Below are 21,660 nucleotides of genomic sequence, written 5' to 3'. Positions count from 1 at the left end.
TAAATTGCAACAAATAAATCAGAAAATAAAAATCTAGCAGCAACAAATCCAATCATTTCTATCCAATCACGTGCCATACTAAGAAGCTCAAGAATTCAGAATATACATTGCATAAAGTTCAATAATTCAGATTAGCAATGGAATCAAAATATTTAATATTACAAATAACAGACATGTATGGAGTTCAATTATTTAAATTATTTAACAAATATAAGGCAATTGATCTAAACACAGTTCTGGCATACAATCAGAAGTTAGCACACTGAGCTCAGCTTAGAAAATAATGTGTAATGGTCGAAGTACATGTGACTATAGAATTGGAAAATGTAGTTACAAACTGAGGTCTGAATGCTAGAATTGTGTAACAATGATCAACAAATGAATCATAGAGTGACTTATGATTATGAAACAAAGGCTCAATATAGACGTAAGGGATCAAAAACAATAGAAAAGATTATGCTGCCATCTCATGCTGGAATTGTTGAAAATATTCTATAGATCAAAAGATGAGGACTAAAAACTACTCTCGGCTAAAGAAAATTAAGTATAAAGGAAATCGTCTGATCCAAAATTTACTTTATTCATTTCATACATTCTTAGAAATTGTTTTCACACAAAGTAAACTCACAGTATACATAAAACAAAAACGACATAGAATACAAGTGTCTCACCAACCATCTTCATCTTCTTTCCAAGCAATCCGAATAAAATCCTATGGTGCTTGAGTTTTAACTTCTTGAATGGGTACATCTTTACACTTCTCAGGAATGACAAAGTGCTCATTCTCTACCTTCTCAATCCTTACATCCTTAGCTACAAGTACAACTGCATCTTCATGTTTGTTTGTATGATCATTGCTATTTGTTGCCACCTCCTTCATTTTCCCTGTTTGAACTGTGGAAGTAACACCCTGTATTTCTTTGACTGTGTCGAGCAATGCACGATTCTTATCCTCCTCCTCTTTAATTTGACTCACGAGGTTGGCCTTTTCAATAAGAAGCGCTTCTATCTTTCCCTCAACCTTTCCTAGCTTTTTCTTTAGCTTCACAAGATCCTTGACCTTATCATCTCCCTCATCTTTTTTACTCTTTACCTTCTCTTTCTTTTTAATTTTCTTCTGCTGCTCCTCATCAATATCTTCTGAATCTTTATCACTAATTATCTCCCTTGAAGCAATTTCATCCTTGCACTTCTTATCATCATCCTTCGGTTTTTTCTTATCTTTCTTTTTTTGCTTCTTTTTCTCAGTTTCTTCTGATGAGTCATCTTCTACATGAGATTCATCCTTCAGTTTCTTATCTTTCTTCTTTTTCACTTTTCCTTCTGATTTTTCTTTTTTCCCTTCCGCTTCAGATTCTCTCTCTGAATCATCCCCAGACTTATGCTTTGTCTTGTCTTTCTTCTTCTCCTTCTTTTCTTCCTTTTTGTCCTGCTCCTCTCCTACTTCTGCACACTCTCTAGTTTTCTCAGACTCAGATTTCTTCTTTATCTTGCCTTTCTTATCTTTTTTCACTTCATCCTCCTCTGAGTCTACCTCATCCTTATTTTCCCCTTCACTGTCTTTGCTTTTGTACTTCTTATCTTTCTTTTCCTTCTTTTTGTCCTTCCCTTCTTCCTCCGTAGATCCTTCCTCGCGACCTTCTTTTATTTTCTTCTCTTTCTTACCTTTATCATCATCCTTATTCTTCTTCCCATTCTTCTTGTCCTTTTCTTTCTCTTTTTCATGTCCAGACTCTACCTTCACCTCATCTTCATCTACATGCTTTTTATCAACCTTTTTATTCTTCTTGTCTCCTTTCTTGTCTTTATCCTTTGCTAGTTCTTCCTCTGATTCCTCTGCTTTCTCTTTCTTGACTTTCTTAGGTTCATTCTTCTCAGACCCTACAGCTACATCCTTCTTCTCCTTTTTTTCACCTTCAACTTCAGACTTCTCATCCTTTTGTTTCTTCTTCAATTCTTTCTCCTTCTTCTCTTCTGATTTTTCCTTTACTTTTCCATCCTGCTCATTCTTGTTCTTCCCATCCTTTTCTTCATCCTTCTTTTTTTTCTTCTTGTCCTTGTCGTCTTTTTTGTTCACTTTTCCATCTTCAGACTCTACCTCTACACTCTTGTCTTTCTTCTCCTTCTTCTTGTCTCCTTTCTTGTCTTTTTTCTTATCCGACTCTTCATCTGATTCTTCAGCTGTGTCACCTTCATTATCGGCTGCCTTTTCCTTCTTTTCAACTTTCTTCTCCGACTTATTTTTCTTTTCCTTTGCTTTCTCCTTCTGTTTTCCATCCTTAGAACCATCCTTAACCTCATCTTCCTTCTTTTTCCTTTTCTTATTGTTATCATTATCAATCACCTGCTGCTGAACTGATTCTTCTTTTTGATCTTCAGTCATCGGGTGCTCTTGTTGCTCCTTAATTTTCCTTTCGTTACCTTTCTTATTATCCTTCTCAGCACTCTTCACTTCCTCTTCTCGTTCCCACTCACGTGTATCACCAACACTCTTCTCCTGTACTGTATTCTTTATTTCTTCATCTTCTTGTTCGCGTTTATCACTCTTTTCCACTTTCTCCGTTTCTTCTGCTTCAACATGGACATCATACTCTTTCAACTTCTCTTTCTCTGTTTCTTCTACTTCACCATGTATAGGCACATCATACTCTTTTAACTTCTCTTTCTCTTTCTCTACAACATTGATATCTTTATGGCACGGCAGTTCTTCTTTTTCGACAATAACAAATTCAGATGCATCGCCCATGTTAGTTTCCTGCAGGAATATTTACCACAACATCAATCTCAATTATCTCAATTAAGCAAGCAACTTGTGAAATTTAAATGCTAATCAAACTCAGAGCACAAAATGATATTTTGTATATTATTTCTCTTATTTTGCAAGGAAAATGATATAATTTTCATTAAAAAGGTATTAACTCATCAAAACTTTCATATCCAATCCAATGCCATATACGTCAATGTACCCGCTACCATAACACTTCCATTTCTATGTTATTCCGACTCTTCATTTCAAGTCAAATATCCGAGTCCGGTGCTCAACACTACGACTTTGGTATGACAATTAGATACTTCATTTTACTCAATCAAATTCATGAAATAGTTGATGTAATTTTAACACAAACAAATCCAATATTTACGAGATTTTCACAAATTAATAAGCAAAAGCTAAGATGCCTTAAATTGGTCATCCCAGATACTGCAGCTGCTTCAAATTTTCATTAATTTAGAAGCAATAATACAGCATCAGATTGTTTTTTTCAGTCAATTCTACATAATTATGATCAAACAATACCGATCAATTTTTAAAAAAATTGTCCAAGGATCTATAATTCGCTAATGAAAATAAAAAATTAATCGTGAATAGAACAATAATATAAGAATCCAGCATAAATCAGATAAAAATCAGAAAAATCTGCCATTGAATGATCCAATATGATCTTAAAGCTAAAATTCTCAGCCCAAAAAAAAAAAAAAAAAAAAAAAAAAAAAATAATCCTGATAAATAAATCAACAACATATAGCCTGATAACAGAATTCCGGCTGAATTCCCCAGAAATGAAATCTAGCAACTATAATCAAATCAAACTCATGTAATAAACAATTGAACAATTAAAATAATCATACAACAAAATAATCAGCATAAAATGAATCATGAAAAACAGGATTTATCAATTAATTAATATCAAAAGAACAAATAAAAAAAGTAATCAAACCTTTTGAGCTTCTAGCGTGTTCATTGGTTTCGTTTTTGACTTGTGATTAACGATGAAAATTTAAGAGAGAAGATAGAAAGATTTCTAAATATAGTATTGTAAGAATGGTTTATTTATATATTTTGGGTGTGTAGCAGTGATACAGGGGTTGCACCTGTTACAATCTCACAGCTTCATGGGATTGGTCGTTTTAGGGATAGACACTTTCGTGGCACGTCAAAGACGATGCTGTCACCTAAATTGCGTACATACTGGGTCACTGGAATATGACGTGTTGTAGAATGTTGAAATTTTTGAGTTTTGCCGAGTGTATTGCGTAGGAAAAAAATGACGCGGTTGAAAGTTTGAAACCTCAAACTTCGAGGGTAAGTCATCTTCCCATCACCCAGCCTTGCGTAGAGATGGCAATATTAAGTGGATATCCGCTAAGGGTGCTAACCCGCTCCACCTGCTTAAAATAAATGGACGAAACCCGAATTAAATGGATGAGAAGCGGGTGACGGATGAAGCGGATGATGGATCGGATCGGATGTGGATGATATTTTTTTCACCCACTAACCATCCACCTATCCGTTTAACATATATTAAATTTTTAATCAAAGAATTTTACTAATAAAATATAGAATGTGCAAGAAAATTACTTGTCTTTTTTTTGTTGCAAATTAATTTTTCAAACAATATGTTGTTATTGTTTCTTTTTTATTAATAAATTCAAAAAATTATTATATAAATAACCGAAAATGAAAGTTTATCTGAGTTTTTTTTTTTTCATTTTAGTACTCATCCATTTGTCATCCGCTCCACCCGTTTCATCCGCGGATGATGGACGGACGAATATGGATGATGGGTGAAGCGGATGACGGATGGATGTGGATGGAGCAATTAGGATAATGGATGGATGCGGGTGAAGCTCCACTCGATCCAAATCCGATCCATTGCTATCTCTAGCCTTGTGTCGTAGAGGTGTTAAAGATTCACCCAAATGACGCAATTTAGAATTAATTTGAATAAAATTTCGGAAATTTTAGATTTTAACACTACACAAAAACCCAAAAATGGTTTTTAACAACCCCATAAAAAAATTATTTTAACACCACACAAATTTCCAAAAATTAGGTATTACAAACATTTAACTGATTCCGTTTAGGAATCTGTTAAGTGGGGCCATAAAGACACGTGGCGCTTTATGATTGGGCAAAAAAAGTAAAAAAAAATTTAAAAAAGCTAAAACTACCCCAGCCCCACCACCGCGCCACCACCGCCTTCCCCCAATCCACCCCATGCCGGCGTCCAGCATCCTAGTGAACCGCCCGACGCCAACGTACCCCCACCCCCCTTTCCGCCTTTCCGCCACCTACGCACCTCACCCTTCTCTTTCCTCACTTTTGTTTCCCGACCCCCACCCCTAAAACCACCCTCCTAAACACCCCCTCCCCCAGAAATGCCCCTCCTCGCCTTCCTTCTCCCCCAGAAACGCCCTCCCTCTCCTTTCCCCCTCCCGTAATCGATTCTTAACCTTAAACCACCACCCCAAGCGAAACCCTAAAACCCATTAGGGTGGTTTCGGGGTGGTAGTTTAGGGTTAGGGGGGTCGATTAAGGGAAGGGGAAAAGGGAGAAGTGTGTTTTCGAGGGAGGGGAAAGGGAGGAGGGGTGTTTCCAGGGGAAGGGGCGTTTAGGGGGGTGGTTTCGGGGTGGGGGTCGGGAAACGAAAGGGAAGGGGTAGGGTGCGTATGTGGGGGAAAGGGGGGTGGAGTGCCGGCGTCGGGCGATTCTCTGGGATGCCGGACACCGGCGGGGGGGGGGGGGTGTGTTGGGGGAAGGCGATGGTGGGGCGGGGTGGTTGGGGTAGTTTTAGGTTTTTTTAAAAAAATTTGTAAACAAATAAAATAGTGACACATGTCATTGTGGATCACACTTAACGGAATTTTTTGACGGAAACCGTTTGTGGTGGTAAAACCCAATTTTTGGAAATTTGTGTGGTGTTTTTTTTATTTTTATTTTTATTTTTATGGAGGTGTTAAAAACCATTTTCGGGTTTTTCTCAAGTGTTAAAATCTAAAATTTCCTAAAATTTCAATCAAATTTTGACATGTATGGATATAATAACTTTTGTTTCTTTTTGACAAGAATGGACATAATATTTTAACATGACTTAAGTTTGAAAAGAACTCGACTAGATTTTATCGAATTTGACCTAGACACTAGAATTACCACCTCTATTTTTGGGTAGTAGTCACCCATGGTACGGTAAGAGTGGTAAAGGATATCAAGTATTTTTCTCGATTTCATTTTCATAGATACGCTTTCTCAAACACATTAGTAAATCAATGATCGGAATCATTTATATCTTCAATTGTTAATTAAAAAATGCCTAATTACATGTCATTAAAGATGCCAAAATAATTTACATGAATAGTATTTATTTATGGTCAAAACACGTCAATTAAGTAAAACGAAATAAATAGATAACAAATCTAGAAAAAAAGGCATTAACTTCCTAGCAAAATCATAAAAAAAATATGGAGTATTATACGATCCCTAATTCTTCGTTTACTTTGTTAGGTCCCAAAATAAAATACCGTCACATCTTACACCCACAACCGTCACTTCCACCAACATTAGCGACAAGACTCATTTGTCAACAACTCGCAAACTTAAAAATCAAACTCTCATACTTTTCAAAGTAAAGAAACTTCGAGGCACTCCAAACAGTTAATGGTGAGCCGCGTTTTGCAAATTTAGAGATGTCTTATTGGGCTGTCAAATAACACCACTGGAGTTTCAATGGCACAAAACAGTGATGCTTAAAAATATTTAATGAAGTTTTACTGATAGTGCTTCCCGTAATTTTTTCTTCCTTTTGTTCGTGAACTTATATTTGATAGAGAAGAATGTGGCTCACACCACCCTTTTTTTACACACTTCTTATCTATCTCTTTCTTGTACCTTTATTATTTTTTAATACTCCATTCGTTTCATAATATAGTTCTTGTTTTCCTATTTTGAATACCTAAAATGTTGTTCTTGTTTCTATTTTTCTATAGTATGTAGAGATCATTATACCCTCATTTTTTTTCTTTATTCATTTTACTTCCTACATTACCCATGAATTTTGCACATGCCTTGTATTTTTTTCCACTTTCTCTCTAACTTTTGTCTATAATTGTATTTTTCACTTTTATTAATGTATTTCATCTACTTTCTCCTCCGATTTCTTAAATTTCGCGACAAAACACAAACAAGAACTATATTATGGGACAGCGGGAATAGTTATTAAGCAAAGTTATGTGGCTCACAACCCTTCATTTGCACTTCTTCATGATAATGTGGCGTGTGAAATGATGATGTGGCATGATGATAGTGCGAGAATGGATATACATGGTACATAGACATTTTTAGGAACGCTTTTTAATATATAAGTATAGAAGTATAGATTTAATACTCACTTTTTAAAAAACTCTCCTAATTTTATCAACAACTAGTGTTAAGCCTGGGTGATGCCCCGGAACAATATGTTAAATATTCTTTACTTTGTATTATAGTTTTCATGTATTATAATAATTCTAAATACTTTTATTATAAATTAAGTTGAAGAAAATAATTTGTACAAAAAAGAAAAAAAAAAAAAAAAACCGTGGCCTACATTAACTATATTTAAGAAGAATGAATAACCAAAAATCCAAAAGTATTAGACAGCAAAGATGGTATGACTTTCCCGTCCAAAAAAAAAAAAAAAAAAAAGAAAGAAAAAAGAAAAAAGAAAAAGGATTGTATGACTTCTTATTCATATTCCAATGGATCTGAGTTCAATTCTTGACTTATGTGACGTGGCATCTTCTTGGTGGAAAATGAAGATGGGTGACACATAGCGTGTATCTTTGATTATAAATGCCTTTTAATATATAGTATAGATTTAATACTCACTTTTTATTACAAAGTAATTTGGTCTTGGTTGCGTAATGAACCTATAAATTATTTGTATAATCCTTTTGTTCAATCCCATTACCTATTTGGCTATTTCTAAACCATTTTAGTCATTTTCTATGTCTTAGCTTTTTCATTAGCCAAACCTTTGTTTAGCTATACACAAGCATAATTTAAATGCAAACACAAATCGTCAAATTATCTCACTTCCCTCTTAAGTTCAACCTAGAGTGTAGAGACAACGAATGAGCTATAACAATGAAAAGCAAGATTACAACCAAAACTAATTAAAGAAAGCAAGATTACACGATAAAACATTGGGGATCGGACCATACAACTTATGATTAGGAAAACAAGTAAACTCGATGGGACCAGAAGCTATTCTTTTAGAGTCGCTTAACCTGCAAAAAAAAAAGAGTTAGTAAAAAGCACGGGAGACCTACTTTGCATAGTGACGTAATTCCTTCTAAACCTGGGACGGGAAGACGAGACAAAACCCAACAATTCTTCAGCGGAGGACGCTGTTGGGTGAACGAAAGTCTGCAAAGGGGAAGAAACTAGCGGAATTGGTAGGAGTGTCGATGTAGCTTCACAAGATGACTCTTCACTTGCCATATCTATGGCTGGATCTACAGGCATCAAATCTGGAGTCGTTTCACACCTGTCGTGCCCTTCCACATGGGGTGACTAAGCTCCATTGGTGTAGAACCTTCTTGAGTTTCTTTACAATCCATTTTTCTCAACGGATTGGCTACTCGAATAGTAATGAAATTATTCTGGGAAGAACAATAGTATTGTACTGTTCGCCCTTTGGAAATCGCTCCATACATTGTTGGAGTAAGATGCAAATAGGAATCATATCGCTCCCGGGTTGGAAACCGAAAACTTGACCCTGTCATATTTGAGTTTTGTTGTTTCTGAAGTTCCCTTCGGGACACAATTGTTATCTATAATGTTGGGCCTAAGATCTTGGTTGGTAGGGTTGACTTTACCCTCCAAATCCAAAGAATTGCCATCAACATACTATTCCAAGTTGATGTTGTTTGTCACACCTGAACACCTTCGAACATTACCATCACCACGACCATCTCTTACCTTTCTTTTCCCTTTTTTTTTCCTAACTTCTTACTATTATCTTCTTTCCCTGGATGAACAAAATCTCTAAAGCTATCATTCTCCCTTGTTACTGTAAGTGCCTCATCGACGAAATCTGGCGTCCAACCCAATAAGGATATCACCTCCTTTAGTTTTTGTTGGAACTCAGTGTTTTTAGGATCTAATTTAAGGGCTTGTGCAAGATCCATGAAAGCTAAGGAAGGTTTATTAAGCTCTAACGCCGCAATCGCTCTTCTAAAGTAAGCTTTCACATTAATAGGATCAAAACACAAAACCGTTGAACATAATTGACCCACTCTATCATAGTCTTTCACCTTGATGAAGCAAGCACCCAAGTTTAGATTAAAGGACACAACTATACTCGATAACAACAATTTATCCTCATCACTACAAACTGAAGCAAAGTACAATATTTTTAGAGCAAGAGAGTATTTAGCAATAGCAGACCCTATTTGGGTTGCTCTTAGAAATTGTTTCCCTCATCTTTTAAACCCTTAACAAAATTGAGAATACCAAAAAGATTCTCCAACAACCCAACTAAAAACTCCAACCCATGAGAAGAGACGTCATTCTCTTCAACATGTGAATTACACACCATCCCCCCCTTAGTTCCTCAAAGCTCACCATTAAAACTTAAACAAACATATCAAAACACCAAAGACAAAGCTAAACTAAACAACAAGGCTTTCCCTTAAATACACAAAAAGACATACCATACCAAGAAGATGAGCAGGTCGGAAGGAAACCCGAACTCCACTTCGCCTTCACCGACGGGTAGGGATGGCAGTGGGTCGGGTTAAATGGGAGACCCGCCCCATCTCCGCCCAAGTGGGGCGGGGATGGAGGGAGGTTTGGCGGGGCGGGGATGGGTATAAAATGTGTACCCGCCATGGGTGATGGGACGGGGATGGGTATAAAATGTGTACCCGCCATGGGTAATGGGGCGGGTATGGATTTTAGAGTAGACCCGCCCCATATCCGCCCCGCCCCGTACCCACCTTATACCCGCACCATATTATATTTAGAAGAGTTGAGAATTTATGAAACTTGATACCCCCTAAGACCCAATAAGCTTGAATAGTGAAAGTCCTAAATTTCTTAATCTAATTTGATATAATCGTCATTAATGTGATACAATAGAGCATCATGGCAAAGGGTTTGGGGCGGGTATAAGGTGGGTATGAATATCCAAGTGGGTGATGGGGCGGGGATGGATCCTATCTTGTACCCAGTTGGGCGGGTATGGATGTTGATATTGTACCCACCACGGGTGGTGGGGCGGGGATGAGTATAAGATTTCTAGGCGGGTATGGGTATGGAGGTACCATCATCCGCATCCGACCCGCCCCATTGTCATCCCTACCGACGGGACAAAGAGATAACTGGTGGCTCAAAGGGAACGCCGAATTGCCTGTGAACCTTGATACAAGTCGCCAAAGGTACCGAAGAAGAAACCCCCAATTGAAACCCTAACCTACCTATACTCCAAAATATCAAAGCGTATGGATTGGTGGTAGGGGAGAAACAAGGTCTAATCAAGCTCAACCCTTCAAAGACTGCTCGCCGGCGACCTTATAAGAGCAGCGATGCTCAGGTCACCGGCGGCAGGGGAAAACACAGGGTGGGCGTGACTCTGTTTTGAGGATAGAAGTGGTTAACAATATTGCAAGTTGGTAGCTATAACAAGATTAGATGTTGTGGTTGGATCATTGGTGCCCATTTGTAATAGATTTGGACTCACAAATCCATGTTATGTGCTGATCATCAGAGATCCGTCTGTTGCATTTTATCTACTACATAGATTTTTCCAGCTTCTTAGAAAAACAATTGCTACAAATCACAGGAAAAAACAGCCTTGGGAAATAAAAACGTACCACAAGATCAAGCCGGTGGCATCAGCAAACTTACTTTACAATTCCCAAACAATTTCCTGCAGAATTTAGTTTGAATTCACAGTTACTGAAATTCAAACCGTAAAACAAAATCCCTTAGCTGCATTGCTACCTTTTCTTTGGGGAGGGGGTGGACAATTTAATGCATAACATCAATTAATAGTGCTACAAAATTTCTTCTAAACTGCAGTACAATGCATTGGCTATAAGTTTGAGTTATGAACCTATCACATATTTTACTCTTCCAAATCCCAGCCTCCTAACCTTTCACCAGGGTTGTAATTGGTGTAAACTCTGAACTCATTCCCAAGTTTGCTGGAGTGCTCTGGACGGAAACAACAGGGATGCAGTCCCAAGAACTTGGCCGCCCTATCTCTCTGAACCTCTCCTGCACCCAATATGAATACTCAATTGTGTTTATAATTGAATAAAAAAAAGGGGAGCCACATGCATGTGCTGCCAAGCCACATAAGGCTCAACTCAGTCAAACGCGGTTCAAGAGCTTCACAAGCAAGCTGAACACATCAAAATTTGGCTTAAAAATTTACAAGCACTTAAATTAGACTCAAGAATTAGATGCCTAAAAAAAAGCACTTAAATTAGACAAAGAGATTCACATTGGTAGCCATCAACCCTCTACTTTTGACTAGTATCATTGGTAGCCAATCATTTTCCAGATTGTCATTGATAACCTTAAACTTTTACAATTTGTCACATTAAGGTTTTACAATTTTGGGGAGTTGTAGAAGCTATTTAAGGCTAATTCCCTATTAATATTAATTTCATATCCCATTAAGGTTTGAATCTTAAAATGAAGGTTGACCAAAGATAGCATTAGAGAGTGGTGGCTATTGGCTATAGTGGGAGGTAGAGGATGACACAAAATTGGAGGAAGTGGGCTTGTATTTGGGTGGTTAAAGGGTAAAAACAAAAGTGGAGATTTTGGATGTTGATGTGAAATACTGGAATTTGTTCATAAGCACATCAAAATTGTTTATAATAGGTGATGGTGGGATTTTTAGGATCGGAGTTGGGTTTTGAGGAGAGAGAATTTGAGCTTGGGAGTGGTGAATAGTGATGGTTGGTAGTTGTTTTGGTGGGCTATGGGCGGAGGAAGAAAAGAGGGTGGGGATATGATGGGGCGTGACAATTTGGTGGGGGGGTGTGACGGTATTGGAGAGAGAGGTGGGGTTTAATGGTGGAAAGGGAAAGTCAAGGTTATTAATGGTGGAGAAGCTGAGATTTGGGGTGAGAGGGAAATGAGGGATTAAATAGAGGGTAAATGATTTAATTCTAGTTAGTTGCAGTTAGACTTAAAATGAAGGACTGAAGGTTAACCCAAAGATAGCATTAAAGGGATGGAGTAACATAGGTCGAGGAGAGAGTGGTGGCTATAGTGGGAGGTAGAAGATGATGCAAAATTAGATGAAGCGGGTATGTATTTGGGTAGTTAAAGGGTCAAAAGAAGTGGAGATTTTGGATGTTGATGTGAAATTTATTCATAAGCACATCAAAATTGTTTATAATAGGTGATGGTAAGATTTTGAGGATCGAAGTTGGGTTTAGAGAAGAGAAAATTTGGCCTTGGGGAGTGGTGATGGTTGGTGATCGTTTTGGTGGGCTGTAGGTGGAGGAAGAAAAGAGGGTGGGGGTATGATGGGTGTGACAGTAGTGAGTTCAGTGCAGGAGAGAGGTGGGGGTTTAATGGTGGAAAGGGAAAGTCAAGATTATTAATGGTGGAAAAGCCGAGATTTGGGGTGAGACTGTGAGAGGGAGGTGAGCGATTGGAAAGAGGGTAAATGATTTAACTCTAGTTAGTTGTAGTTTGATTTAAAGGAATATTTAACCAATCTCATTCATTAATGCTATATTATGTCAAGATAAAAACTACAAGCCTACCAATGATAATTCAAGTTTGGCTACCAATGATAAAAGTCAAAAGCAAAAGGCTACCATTAAAAATTTCTCAACTAGGCATTAAAACCAAGGTGTATAAATTAGATAAATCACGAGTTACAACTTCACACAACAATAAAGATATAACTAATAGCATATCAATATCTTGTAATCTTTTGTTATTGAATATTTTTGTTTTTTATTATTAAATAACTTTTTCTTATTAATGTTTTGATAATTATTTAAAAAAAATTATATCAACAAACGAATATGGGTGTACAAGTTAATAACTATTAGCACTTTTGTTAGCTATAGAAGTTTCCATCCAGAATGAGGGACCAAAGTGCCACCTTTGAAACTAAAGGGTCTAAGTTGCCACTTTGGGCAATGGTTGGGGGGCCTATCTTTATCTCTACTCGCATAAGATTAATAGTAACATTTAAAATTGCAAGAGCACATGTTTGGTTGAAGCTTTACTCGAGCTTGAGTAAGGTTATGATCCAAGCCAAACCTGAAATTTCCAAGCTCGATAAGTATGGACATAGTTAATAGCCTTTAATCTCTAAGCTAAGTTGTTTGGTGAGCTAACTAGCCAAGCTATCCCAAGTCAAGGTAAGTCCAGCTTATTTAGGCCAGCTAGGGTAATTATAAGCCCTGAGTATATCATAGTAACTAAAGATATGACAACCTATTGAATATTGATACAATCAAACAAGAAAATAAATCAGCACGCAGAATTCTAACTTGCTATGTTTATTATGGAAAAATTATATGATACTTTTCTTGTTTTAGCATCGAAGCACATTCATGATATCTTCAGTTCAACAATTGAAAGTATATAGTGGTGAGGTCTAAGAAAACAAATAATTTAGTACAAACAGAAAATCTTCAAATAAAAGCTACTTCCTCCGTTCTATTAATATTGTTACAATGGATTTTTGCACCATTCATCACTCTTGTTTGACCATATAATATGATTTATACGTTAACCAAAATATAGTCATGTGGGATCTTGTTGGATTCGTCACATAAAATACTTTCACATTATCAACTTTTATAATTTTTACTCTTACACAATTATAGATATTTAGCATATAAAATGTGTTTTGGAATGCGTAATTTCATCCTTGTTGCAATATTAATAGAACGGAGGAAGTATAAGATTAGTTGTTGATGCCCAACAGAATTATTTGTGAAGGAGATTCAATACTTTCAGAATAAGGCTATGCAACAGAAACCAAACAACCAAAATAACAGAACAGACAAGTAAAATCGATTACTAATATCAAAATTGTGGTCACATAATAACATGTCATGGAGAAGCTTACCAGTGAGCAGAAGCAAGAAATTTTTCTCAGGTTTAGCAAGAAATGGTATTGTTTGAGCAACTTTCTTCAAGCATTCCTCACTCTTCCTCGAAGAAAGAGAAAATAAGCAGATGTAAGCAGAATGTGAATGCACTAAGCATATGCAACTTTTTTCCACCTTGACACGAAAATTTGCCCTACTTTACTTTCTAGGAAAAATTAGAAAAAATAATCCCAACTTTAATCAATTTTGGTACAATAATCCCAACTTTGGATTATTCTGGAATAATCCGAACTTTGGGGGGTCTTCATTTCTTAATGACCGGTTACCTGTTGAGAAGGTTAATTTTTTTTTTTTTTTTTATGTTTTTTAAAAGCCACGTGTCAGCACATGATGTGTCCAAAATTAAAAAAACTTCGAAAATTAAAATGAAAAAAAAAAACATAAAACCCAACCCTTCCTCCTTAACCGCCACCCAAACCACCCCCTCCCCAGCCCCCACCCCGAAAACACCCCCACCCCCAGCCGAAAAACTCCCCCATCCCCCGACCACCACTCCCCACCCGCCGAAACACCTCCCCCTCCCTTCCCCCACCCATGAAACCCTCCCTTCCCCGAGGGGGAGTTTTTACGGGGTGGGGGAAGGGAGGGGGGCGAGTTTTACGGGGTGGGGGAAGGGAGGGGGAGGTGTTTCGGCGGGTGGGGGAGGGAGGGGGAGGTGTTTCGGCGGGTGGGGTGTGGTGGTCAGGGGGTGGGGGAGTTTTCCGGTTGGGTGGGGGCATTTTCGGGGTGGGGGCTGGAGGAAAGGGTGGGGGAGGGGCTGGTGGAGGGGTGGTTTAGGTGGGGGAACTGGTGGTTTGGGGGGGGGGATTTTTTTTTTATTTTTGATTTTTAATTTATTTTATTTTTTTTAATTTATTTTTTTGGACCAATGACAAGCTGACACGTGTCATGGTGACCTCTTATTAAAGGTTGTTGACTCTCGTTGACCGGTTTGGGACTGAAGAAAATGAAAGACCCCCTAAAGTTCGGATTACCCAGAATAATCCAAAGTTGGGATTATTGTACCAAAATTGATGAAAATTGGGATTATTTTTTCTAATTTTTCCTACTTTCTATTAAATAATGGCAACCCAAAATCTGTGACGTTTGATTATTGATACAGTGTTCTCTTTTCCTAAATTACACTTATTTTATTAGCCCTGAACTTAACTTAATAGAACTTAAAATCCCTTATATTATCTTATATATATATATATATATATTACTTTATCTTATTATTGGACCTTATAGGAACTTACTAAACCATACAATTTTTTATTTTATTTATTTTTTATTTAGTCAGTTTGTTTGTTTGCACTTATCAACCCTCATCTTAACTTACCTTATTTTTATCTTATCAGCACTTATCTCATTTAAACTTATTAGACCTAAAATAAGTTTCAATATGGTGAGGATAATATAGCCTCATATCTTAGGAGTATAAGCTATTAACAGATGAGAATGCTGGAGAGGATAAATAATAGGTAGTGGTGGACTGGTGGTTGTCCATATATTAGCAGAATAAAAAAAAATTCCAAATTGCATAACAGCTTTCATACCCTAGACTAGTGCCAGCAATGTATCTTAAACCCACACTGGAATTGAGTTAAATTATCTGATTGAAGAAAAATGCAATGTGAGAGAAAAAAACATACTTCACTTTGTTTTTAAATATAGTAACATTTACACTTTTAACACTATTCAAATATAACTCTTTAATTACATAATTCATTCGTAAGGAAAGAATGAAAGATATAGTCACGTGGGTCTTGTTATATATATTTCGATGTATGCTTTCGCAACATCAACTTTCTATAATTTTATAATAAAAAAAACATTTAAGGTTGAGTTGTGCTTAGGAAAGTGCAATTCCCCTTCAGGTTGCCATATCAAAGGGACAAAGGAAGTATAATTTAGTCGAAGTTTTAGCAACATAATCCTTACCAAATAAGGAGGATCCGCAACTATAATCTGGTAAGTGTGCTTCATTGTTTGTGGCAAATCTTCTGGTAGGTTGTAATCGTAGAATGTAAAATCATTTCCATATTGCTCAAAACGTGGGTCATATTCCAGAAGTTGCACAGACATAGTTGGATACAATCTCTGAAATTTAAACAGTAATACATTGAGAAATAACAACTAGATGAAGAGGCAAAAATAAGTGGAACACGCAGCAATAAATCATCATAGCAGTATAGCATCACCATACAACAAACAAGGACATGTAATAAATAAATAAAAACCCTCAAACAATGTATTAGTGAAGGATTTAAGTTCCTTGGATACATCTCAAAAACAACTATTCAATATGTGAGACACTCAAGAGGGAATTAATAATGCACACTATAAAGGCCAGCAGCCAAAAAAAAAAAAAACAGAGCAAAATCATGTTTGAAAAAAAAAAAAAAAAAACTTTCACTAAGTCTATTTTCTTATTGCTTGTAATTCAAGTAAACATGAAGCACAGAAAGGAAACTATTAACATGACAAGTTGACAACCAACTAATATAAAACCTGAAACAGCAAATAGTCTTTGTTTCTATGGCTTCAAATTCAGGAGGCAGGAAGTGGAAGACATCGTAATTCATAAATCTGCATTCAAAATCCATAGAAAGAGTTGCATTAAACCTCTATTGCTCTTGCTCCCAGTCAACGAGGGAGATAAAGCACTCAGAAACTTCGGTATACTAAGCCCTTTTAATAGAGTCCTAGTTACAGTAGTTTACAACATATAAGATACAATACCTTTCTGGTTGTTATGAGAAAATCCTATGTCACACTTTGCCGCATCAATTTCTCTAATTTTATACAAAAATGAAAACTTCCATGGAGAGAAGCTTTCAACCACTGAATATGGACTGATGGACATGAGTGAAAAGACTAAAGAACGACATGGAAAGTAACAAATGTCTGATTTGAGCAAAAGAAAACCATGATTAGCAAATAACAAGGCAAGAAAGCAACACTAGCAGAAGAATTCTGGTACAGGGTACAGTTGAAATCAAGCTTTAAAATCAAACAAATAAATAGTGAAAAGAAATAACAAATATTGAATCAGGACCTCTAGAAACCTTCTGAAACCTAGGATAGCTAGATTCATCTTTAAACCTTTCCTGACCAAAAAACAAATTCATCACCAACAATCCCTAATTACCAAACTATCATCTCCTGTTACATTAGCATGTTAACTACCTACCTCTCGGTTTTATGTCAACCTAGGGCATCTGAACCACTTGTAAATTGTATGAACCAACATTTTGCTTTGATTCACATTTCTGAATTCAAAACACGAAATCCCAACCTCAGCATAAGCCTCAAGGGCAGCTCATTGTAGCAATTCAAACTTGTTTAGATAATACTTCCATAATTCTTCATACCCCTAATTAATCCATTCGCACTCAATTCATCAAACCCTTATCATTTGGGGGTGAAATAGCATTACGCGGGCATTACCACTATTTATTATCACCTACCAAACGGGCTGTAAGAGTATATAATTCCAATCTCATATTGTACTATTTTCAGCACAAAACACAAACAATTCAAAAAAAAAAAAAAAAAAAAAACAGCAAAATTACACAAAATGCATCATAATTCATAATCAAGACATTCCAAACAAAAAAGAAAAAAACCCAGAAATCAAACAGCAATAATAATTAGAAAAAAAAAATAATGGGGTATACAAATTGAGTACCTTAAGATAAATAAACAAAGTGGGGCAAGAAATGCAAGCAACAGAAGGAAGAATTTCAGGGTCCTCACTACTCAATTGAGAGAAGAGAGTGAAAACTTCAGAAGCAACAGTAATGGCGGTTTGAGGGGAGTACCAAAACTGACTCAACCGCCAATCTTCCGACAACAATGGTAATTGAATTTCACCATTGTTTTCTTCTGGTTTTTCTTCAATAGTTTTAGAAATCGATTGTGAAGCTAAAAACTCTTTGAGTGCATCCAAAGCGAAGGGACTAAGAGTTGGTGAATCGTCATCTTCTTCTTCTTGTTGTTCAATTTTCAGAGTTTCAGATTGAATTTTGGGTTGAATTTCATGGTTTTGAGTTGAATCCATGTTTAATTGTGGGAATTAGAAGAGTGAGGAAAGCAAAGATATGAAATGGAAACTTGAGTTTCTTCAGCAACGTTTATTTTCGAGAACAGGTTGTGGCGGCTGCCTATTCGGATCTGTGGGTTTAGTTTGAGTTTGGGTCACTTTCGACATGACTCTAGTGAATCTTGAATGTACTCGCTCTATTTCGCCAATAAGCCTATTGTGCATCCTGCTATCAAGCGATTGTTCAGATTGTATTATTAAATGTTCAAAAGTATGGAAATGGTGCAATGTTCGGATTTTTTTTACAAAATGTTCGAAATTTACAATTGTTCAGATTTTTTTACGAAATGTTTAAAAGTATAGACATACATTGTTCATATATATTTACTAAATGTTCAAAATTTGCGAGATTCAAATTTTTTTACTTAATGTTCAAATTTTGCAATTGTCCAGATTTTTTACTAAATGTTCAAAAGTATAGGCGTGAACGCGTGGTCATTGCGATTGTTCAGACATTTTTACTAAATGTTCAAAATTTGCGATATTCAGATTTTTTTTTCTAAATGTTCAAAATTTGCAAATGTTGAGATCTTTTTACTGAATGTTCAAAAGTATAGGCGTGATACATTGCGATTGTTAAGATATTTTCACTAAATATTCAAAAAAATTTGATGTTCATATTTTTTTTAAAAAAAATGTTCAAAATTTGCAATTGTTCAGATTTTGTTAACTAAATGTTCAAAAGTATCAGGTAATCGATCATAATAGATACAAATTGATCGATCGAATTAACTTCAACAGATTCAATTGATATTAGAACAATGATTTCATCTACAAATTCATCTCAAAAAAAAAAAAAAAAATACTCCCTCCGTCCCCGATTGATAGTCACTTTTGAAAAAAAATCACGGGAATTAAGGAGAATTGAAGAAAATACATTGAAAAAATAAATTTACATTGGATATGCAAAAAAGTAGAGAGAGAAAGTAATTAAAGTACATGGGAAAGTAAAATTTACATGGAAAAGTTAAATTTGCACAAATATTTTTGCAAATGTTAGAGAATTTTTGTAAAAAAAAAAAATAATATTAATGGTACTTGAAAAAAGCAAATGTGACTAACATTTTGAATCACAAAAAATGGCAAAAGTGACTATCAATCGGGGACGGAGGGAGTACATAAAAACTAATGAGAACAATAAAATAATTAGGTAATCGATTACGAATTGAAATCAATCTAATTAGTTTTCACAAATTCAATTGATATTAAAATAATTATTTCATCCACAAATTTATCTCAAAATCAAAAAATAAATTAATATTGATCATAATGAGTTCATAACAACAAACTTGGATTGATATCTTTGGGAATTTCAAATTGTTCCATCACATTAGAAATTTAATGAAAAAAAAAATCAAAGAACAGAGGAGATAGAAAATAATACTTTGGAAAAAAAAAATGAAAGAAATTCAATAAAGAAATAAAAAAAGATTAGATGAGAGAGGGAGAGGGAGAGAGAGAGAGAGTGTTTATGTAAAAAAGGAAACAAAATTTTGTAAAGATGGTGGGAAGAAGAAGAAGAGAATGAAGTTGTGTTTCATTTATATAAGGTTGTGTTTTAATAAGGGTCTAGCTAGTTTAGATGGCCTAGGGTCCATAGAAGAATTTGTACTATTTCGCATTAGAGTACTAGTTGGCTATTGGTGCAGTAGTGATTGAAGTTTCACTAGATCGCATGTTCAATCCTCCGCAATAGTAATTGAAAGGGGTTTGGAACATAACCACCTAAAGTTGAGCCCTAAATATGAATTAGTACAAAGGGTGAATTGGGTGAAAACACCATAAATTACACAATAAAGTTATATTCGCTTCACCTTATTTTTTTATAAATTGAAATTATATTTTATATTTCATATTATACATGTTTTTGATGATATTCATTTTTTTTGTTTTTTTGTTTTTTTTTTAACTAAAAGTAACTTATTTTTTTCAAAATAAACTTATTTTAGCTAAACTTAAATTAATTTTTTGAACACTATTTATTAAAAATGAAGAGAATAAAGACTTAATAATAAACTAAATGTACTCTAAATAAAATTCAAATTTTTGTCTCATCTCTATAAGTTGATTTTTAGTTTTTTTAACATGAAATTGTTTTTTTTTATTGAACTGGAATTACATATAGTAAATATTATTACTTTTTATTTATTTTTTTTTAAAAACAAAATAGTAATTTTTTTTTTTTGAGAAAATCCCCTGAAAGGAGTGCTTATATTAATGCATCAGCAAAAGCAATTTCAGAAACATCATTCGGTACATCATTCACCCACACCCTTTGACCCAAATCCCATGGCTGGAAATGAGCTAAGTAGTGCGCTACTTGATTACCACTACGCTTAATAAAAGACCAAACAACATCATCAAAGCTAGAACATAAAAGCATAATATCATCAATGATTAAATGGAATTCACTTCTTCCTTCAGATATCCCACGCAGAGCTTGAACGACAAGTAGGCTATCACTCTCGACCACAACCCTTCTGCAGCTCCTTTCCTTCGCAACATTAAGACCATGCCAAATTGCTTTATCCTCGGCTATTTTCACATCCCATTGCTCTCTACACTGCTGAACTGCACACCAAACAACATCACCCCTGCAATCCCTCGCATGCAACTGCCCCCAGACCCGCATCAACATTGATTTTTATCCACCCCTCCTCTGGCTTAGACCATGTAGTTGCAAACTGCTGCCCAGCTCTCGCATCACTCTTTGCACCATCATTCCTAACCTCTCGCACTTCCCCACAAATTTCATAGCATATGCTACAACATTAGCAGGAATCGGTTGATCACCCTCAATGACAAAAGAGTTTCGAGCTCCCCAAATTGCCCAATAAATGGACATAATATTCTCAAAATCAACCACATCAACCTCTTTGAGTAGATACTCCCACCAGTCCACCACTGTTCTAAAATTACGGGAAGTAACATAGCTGAAATTAATTTTTTCCCATACATCACACGCAAGAGTACAGTCCTTCAAAGTATTAAGCACATCCTCGATCTCCTGGTGACACACATAGCAGGTAGCATCATAGTCAGGTATGCGAGAGCTAATGCCTTTCCTTGTGGGGAGTGCATTTTGGCACGCTATCCACATAAATATTTTCACTCTCGGAAGAACATTAAGGTGCCAAATTTTCTTCCAAATCCACTTAGGATTTGAAGTTGTCTCTTCTTCCTTCTTCCACTCATCATTGAAAAGGGTCCTATACGCAGACCGTACAGAATACATACCATCCTTCTCTAAATCCCAGCAAAGAGAGTCCTCTGGCATACGATTACTAATAGGAATGCTCATTATTCTTCCTTGCTCTAAGGGGAGAAAATGAGCAGAGATTGTTGTAGCATCCCAACATTTCTTGACAGGATAAATAAGATCATTCACCACAAGATTCGGATTACTTGTGCCTCGAGGTGACAAAATTCGAAGAGTCAGCGTGTTAGGAATCCAGGGGTCCTTCCAAACACGAATTTTTTCCCCATTACCAACTCTCCACCGAAGCCCTCTCCTAACCACCCAACGAGCTTCCCATATTCCCCTCCAAGTATAACTTGGACAATTACCCAACTCCGCTTCCATAAAAGACGATGATGGATAATACTTCCCCTTTAGCACCTGTTCAATTAGACTACCCGGCTTCATAATTAACCTC

General features: G+C 36.0%; 4 protein-coding genes across 4 annotated transcripts; all 4 read right to left on the bottom strand.

Moving 5' to 3' along the window:
- Nucleotides 1-559: 559 nt before the first annotated feature.
- LOC145597141 (uncharacterized) lies at nt 560-3,871 on the bottom strand. Its single transcript, XM_081653306.1, has 2 exons — nt 3,717-3,871; nt 560-2,755 (listed from the first exon to the last, which is right to left on the bottom strand). Exons 1-2 carry the CDS (start codon nt 3,738-3,740, stop codon nt 713-715), a joined length of 2,067 nt encoding a protein of 688 aa, XP_081509432.1. The 5' UTR covers nt 3,741-3,871; the 3' UTR covers nt 560-712.
- A 4,862-nt stretch (nt 3,872-8,733) lies between these two features.
- LOC145570219 (peptidyl-prolyl cis-trans isomerase FKBP62-like) lies at nt 8,734-9,356 on the bottom strand. The gene is made up of 2 exons (XM_081629251.1): nt 9,272-9,356; nt 8,734-9,152 (listed from the first exon to the last, which is right to left on the bottom strand). Exons 1-2 carry the CDS (start codon nt 9,354-9,356, stop codon nt 8,734-8,736), a joined length of 504 nt encoding a protein of 167 aa, XP_081485377.1.
- A 1,310-nt stretch (nt 9,357-10,666) lies between these two features.
- LOC145597133 (uncharacterized) lies at nt 10,667-18,109 on the bottom strand. Its single transcript, XM_081653299.1, has 4 exons — nt 17,591-18,109; nt 15,841-15,999; nt 13,875-13,956; nt 10,667-11,038 (listed from the first exon to the last, which is right to left on the bottom strand). The coding sequence occupies exons 1-4, from the start codon at nt 17,960-17,962 to the stop codon at nt 10,887-10,889; spliced, it is 765 nt and encodes a 254-aa protein (XP_081509425.1). The 5' UTR covers nt 17,963-18,109; the 3' UTR covers nt 10,667-10,886.
- A 2,104-nt stretch (nt 18,110-20,213) lies between these two features.
- Nucleotides 20,214-20,642, bottom strand: LOC145570210 (uncharacterized). Its single transcript, XM_081629241.1, has one exon. The coding sequence runs from the start codon at nt 20,640-20,642 to the stop codon at nt 20,214-20,216; it is 429 nt and encodes a 142-aa protein (XP_081485367.1).
- Between the last annotated feature and the right edge of the window lie 1,018 nt (nt 20,643-21,660).

The sequence above is a fragment of the Chenopodium album genome, chromosome 2 (assembly GCF_948465745.1).
Source record: "Chenopodium album chromosome 2, dcCheAlbu1.1, whole genome shotgun sequence".
In the NCBI taxonomy this organism is placed as follows: domain Eukaryota; kingdom Viridiplantae; phylum Streptophyta; class Magnoliopsida; order Caryophyllales; family Amaranthaceae; genus Chenopodium; species Chenopodium album.
Note: the sequence above shows the minus strand (reverse complement) of the source record. Positions and strands in the feature narration are given on the sequence as shown.

Bases quoted from the DNA above. Each gene is read 5' to 3' on its own strand.
- LOC145570210 (XM_081629241.1), bottom strand. From the start codon at position 20,642: ATGTTGATGCGGGTCTGGGGGCAGTTGCATGCGAGGGATTGCAGGGGT.
- LOC145597141 (XM_081653306.1), bottom strand. From the start codon at position 3,740: ATGAACACGCTAGAAGCTCAAAAG. The intron at 2,756-3,716 runs GTTTGATTACTT...ATATTCCTGCAG, and splicing joins ACACGCTAGAAGCTCAAAAG to GAAACTAACATGGGCGATGC.
- LOC145597133 (XM_081653299.1), bottom strand. From the start codon at position 17,962: ATGGATTCAACTCAAAACCATGAAATTCAACCCAAAATTCAATCTGAA. The intron at 16,000-17,590 runs GTACTCAATTTG...TTTAAATTTCAG, and splicing joins CTTTGTTTATTTATCTTAAG to AGATTGTATCCAACTATGTC. The intron at 13,957-15,840 runs GTAAGGATTATG...TCTTCGAGGAAG, and splicing joins TTGCGGATCCTCCTTATTTG to AGTGAGGAATGCTTGAAGAA.
- LOC145570219 (XM_081629251.1), bottom strand. From the start codon at position 9,356: ATGGTGTGTAATTCACATGTTGAAGAGAATGACGTCTCTTCTCATGGG. The intron at 9,153-9,271 runs GTATTCTCAATT...ACTTTGCTTCAG, and splicing joins GTTGTTGGAGAATCTTTTTG to TTTGTAGTGATGAGGATAAA.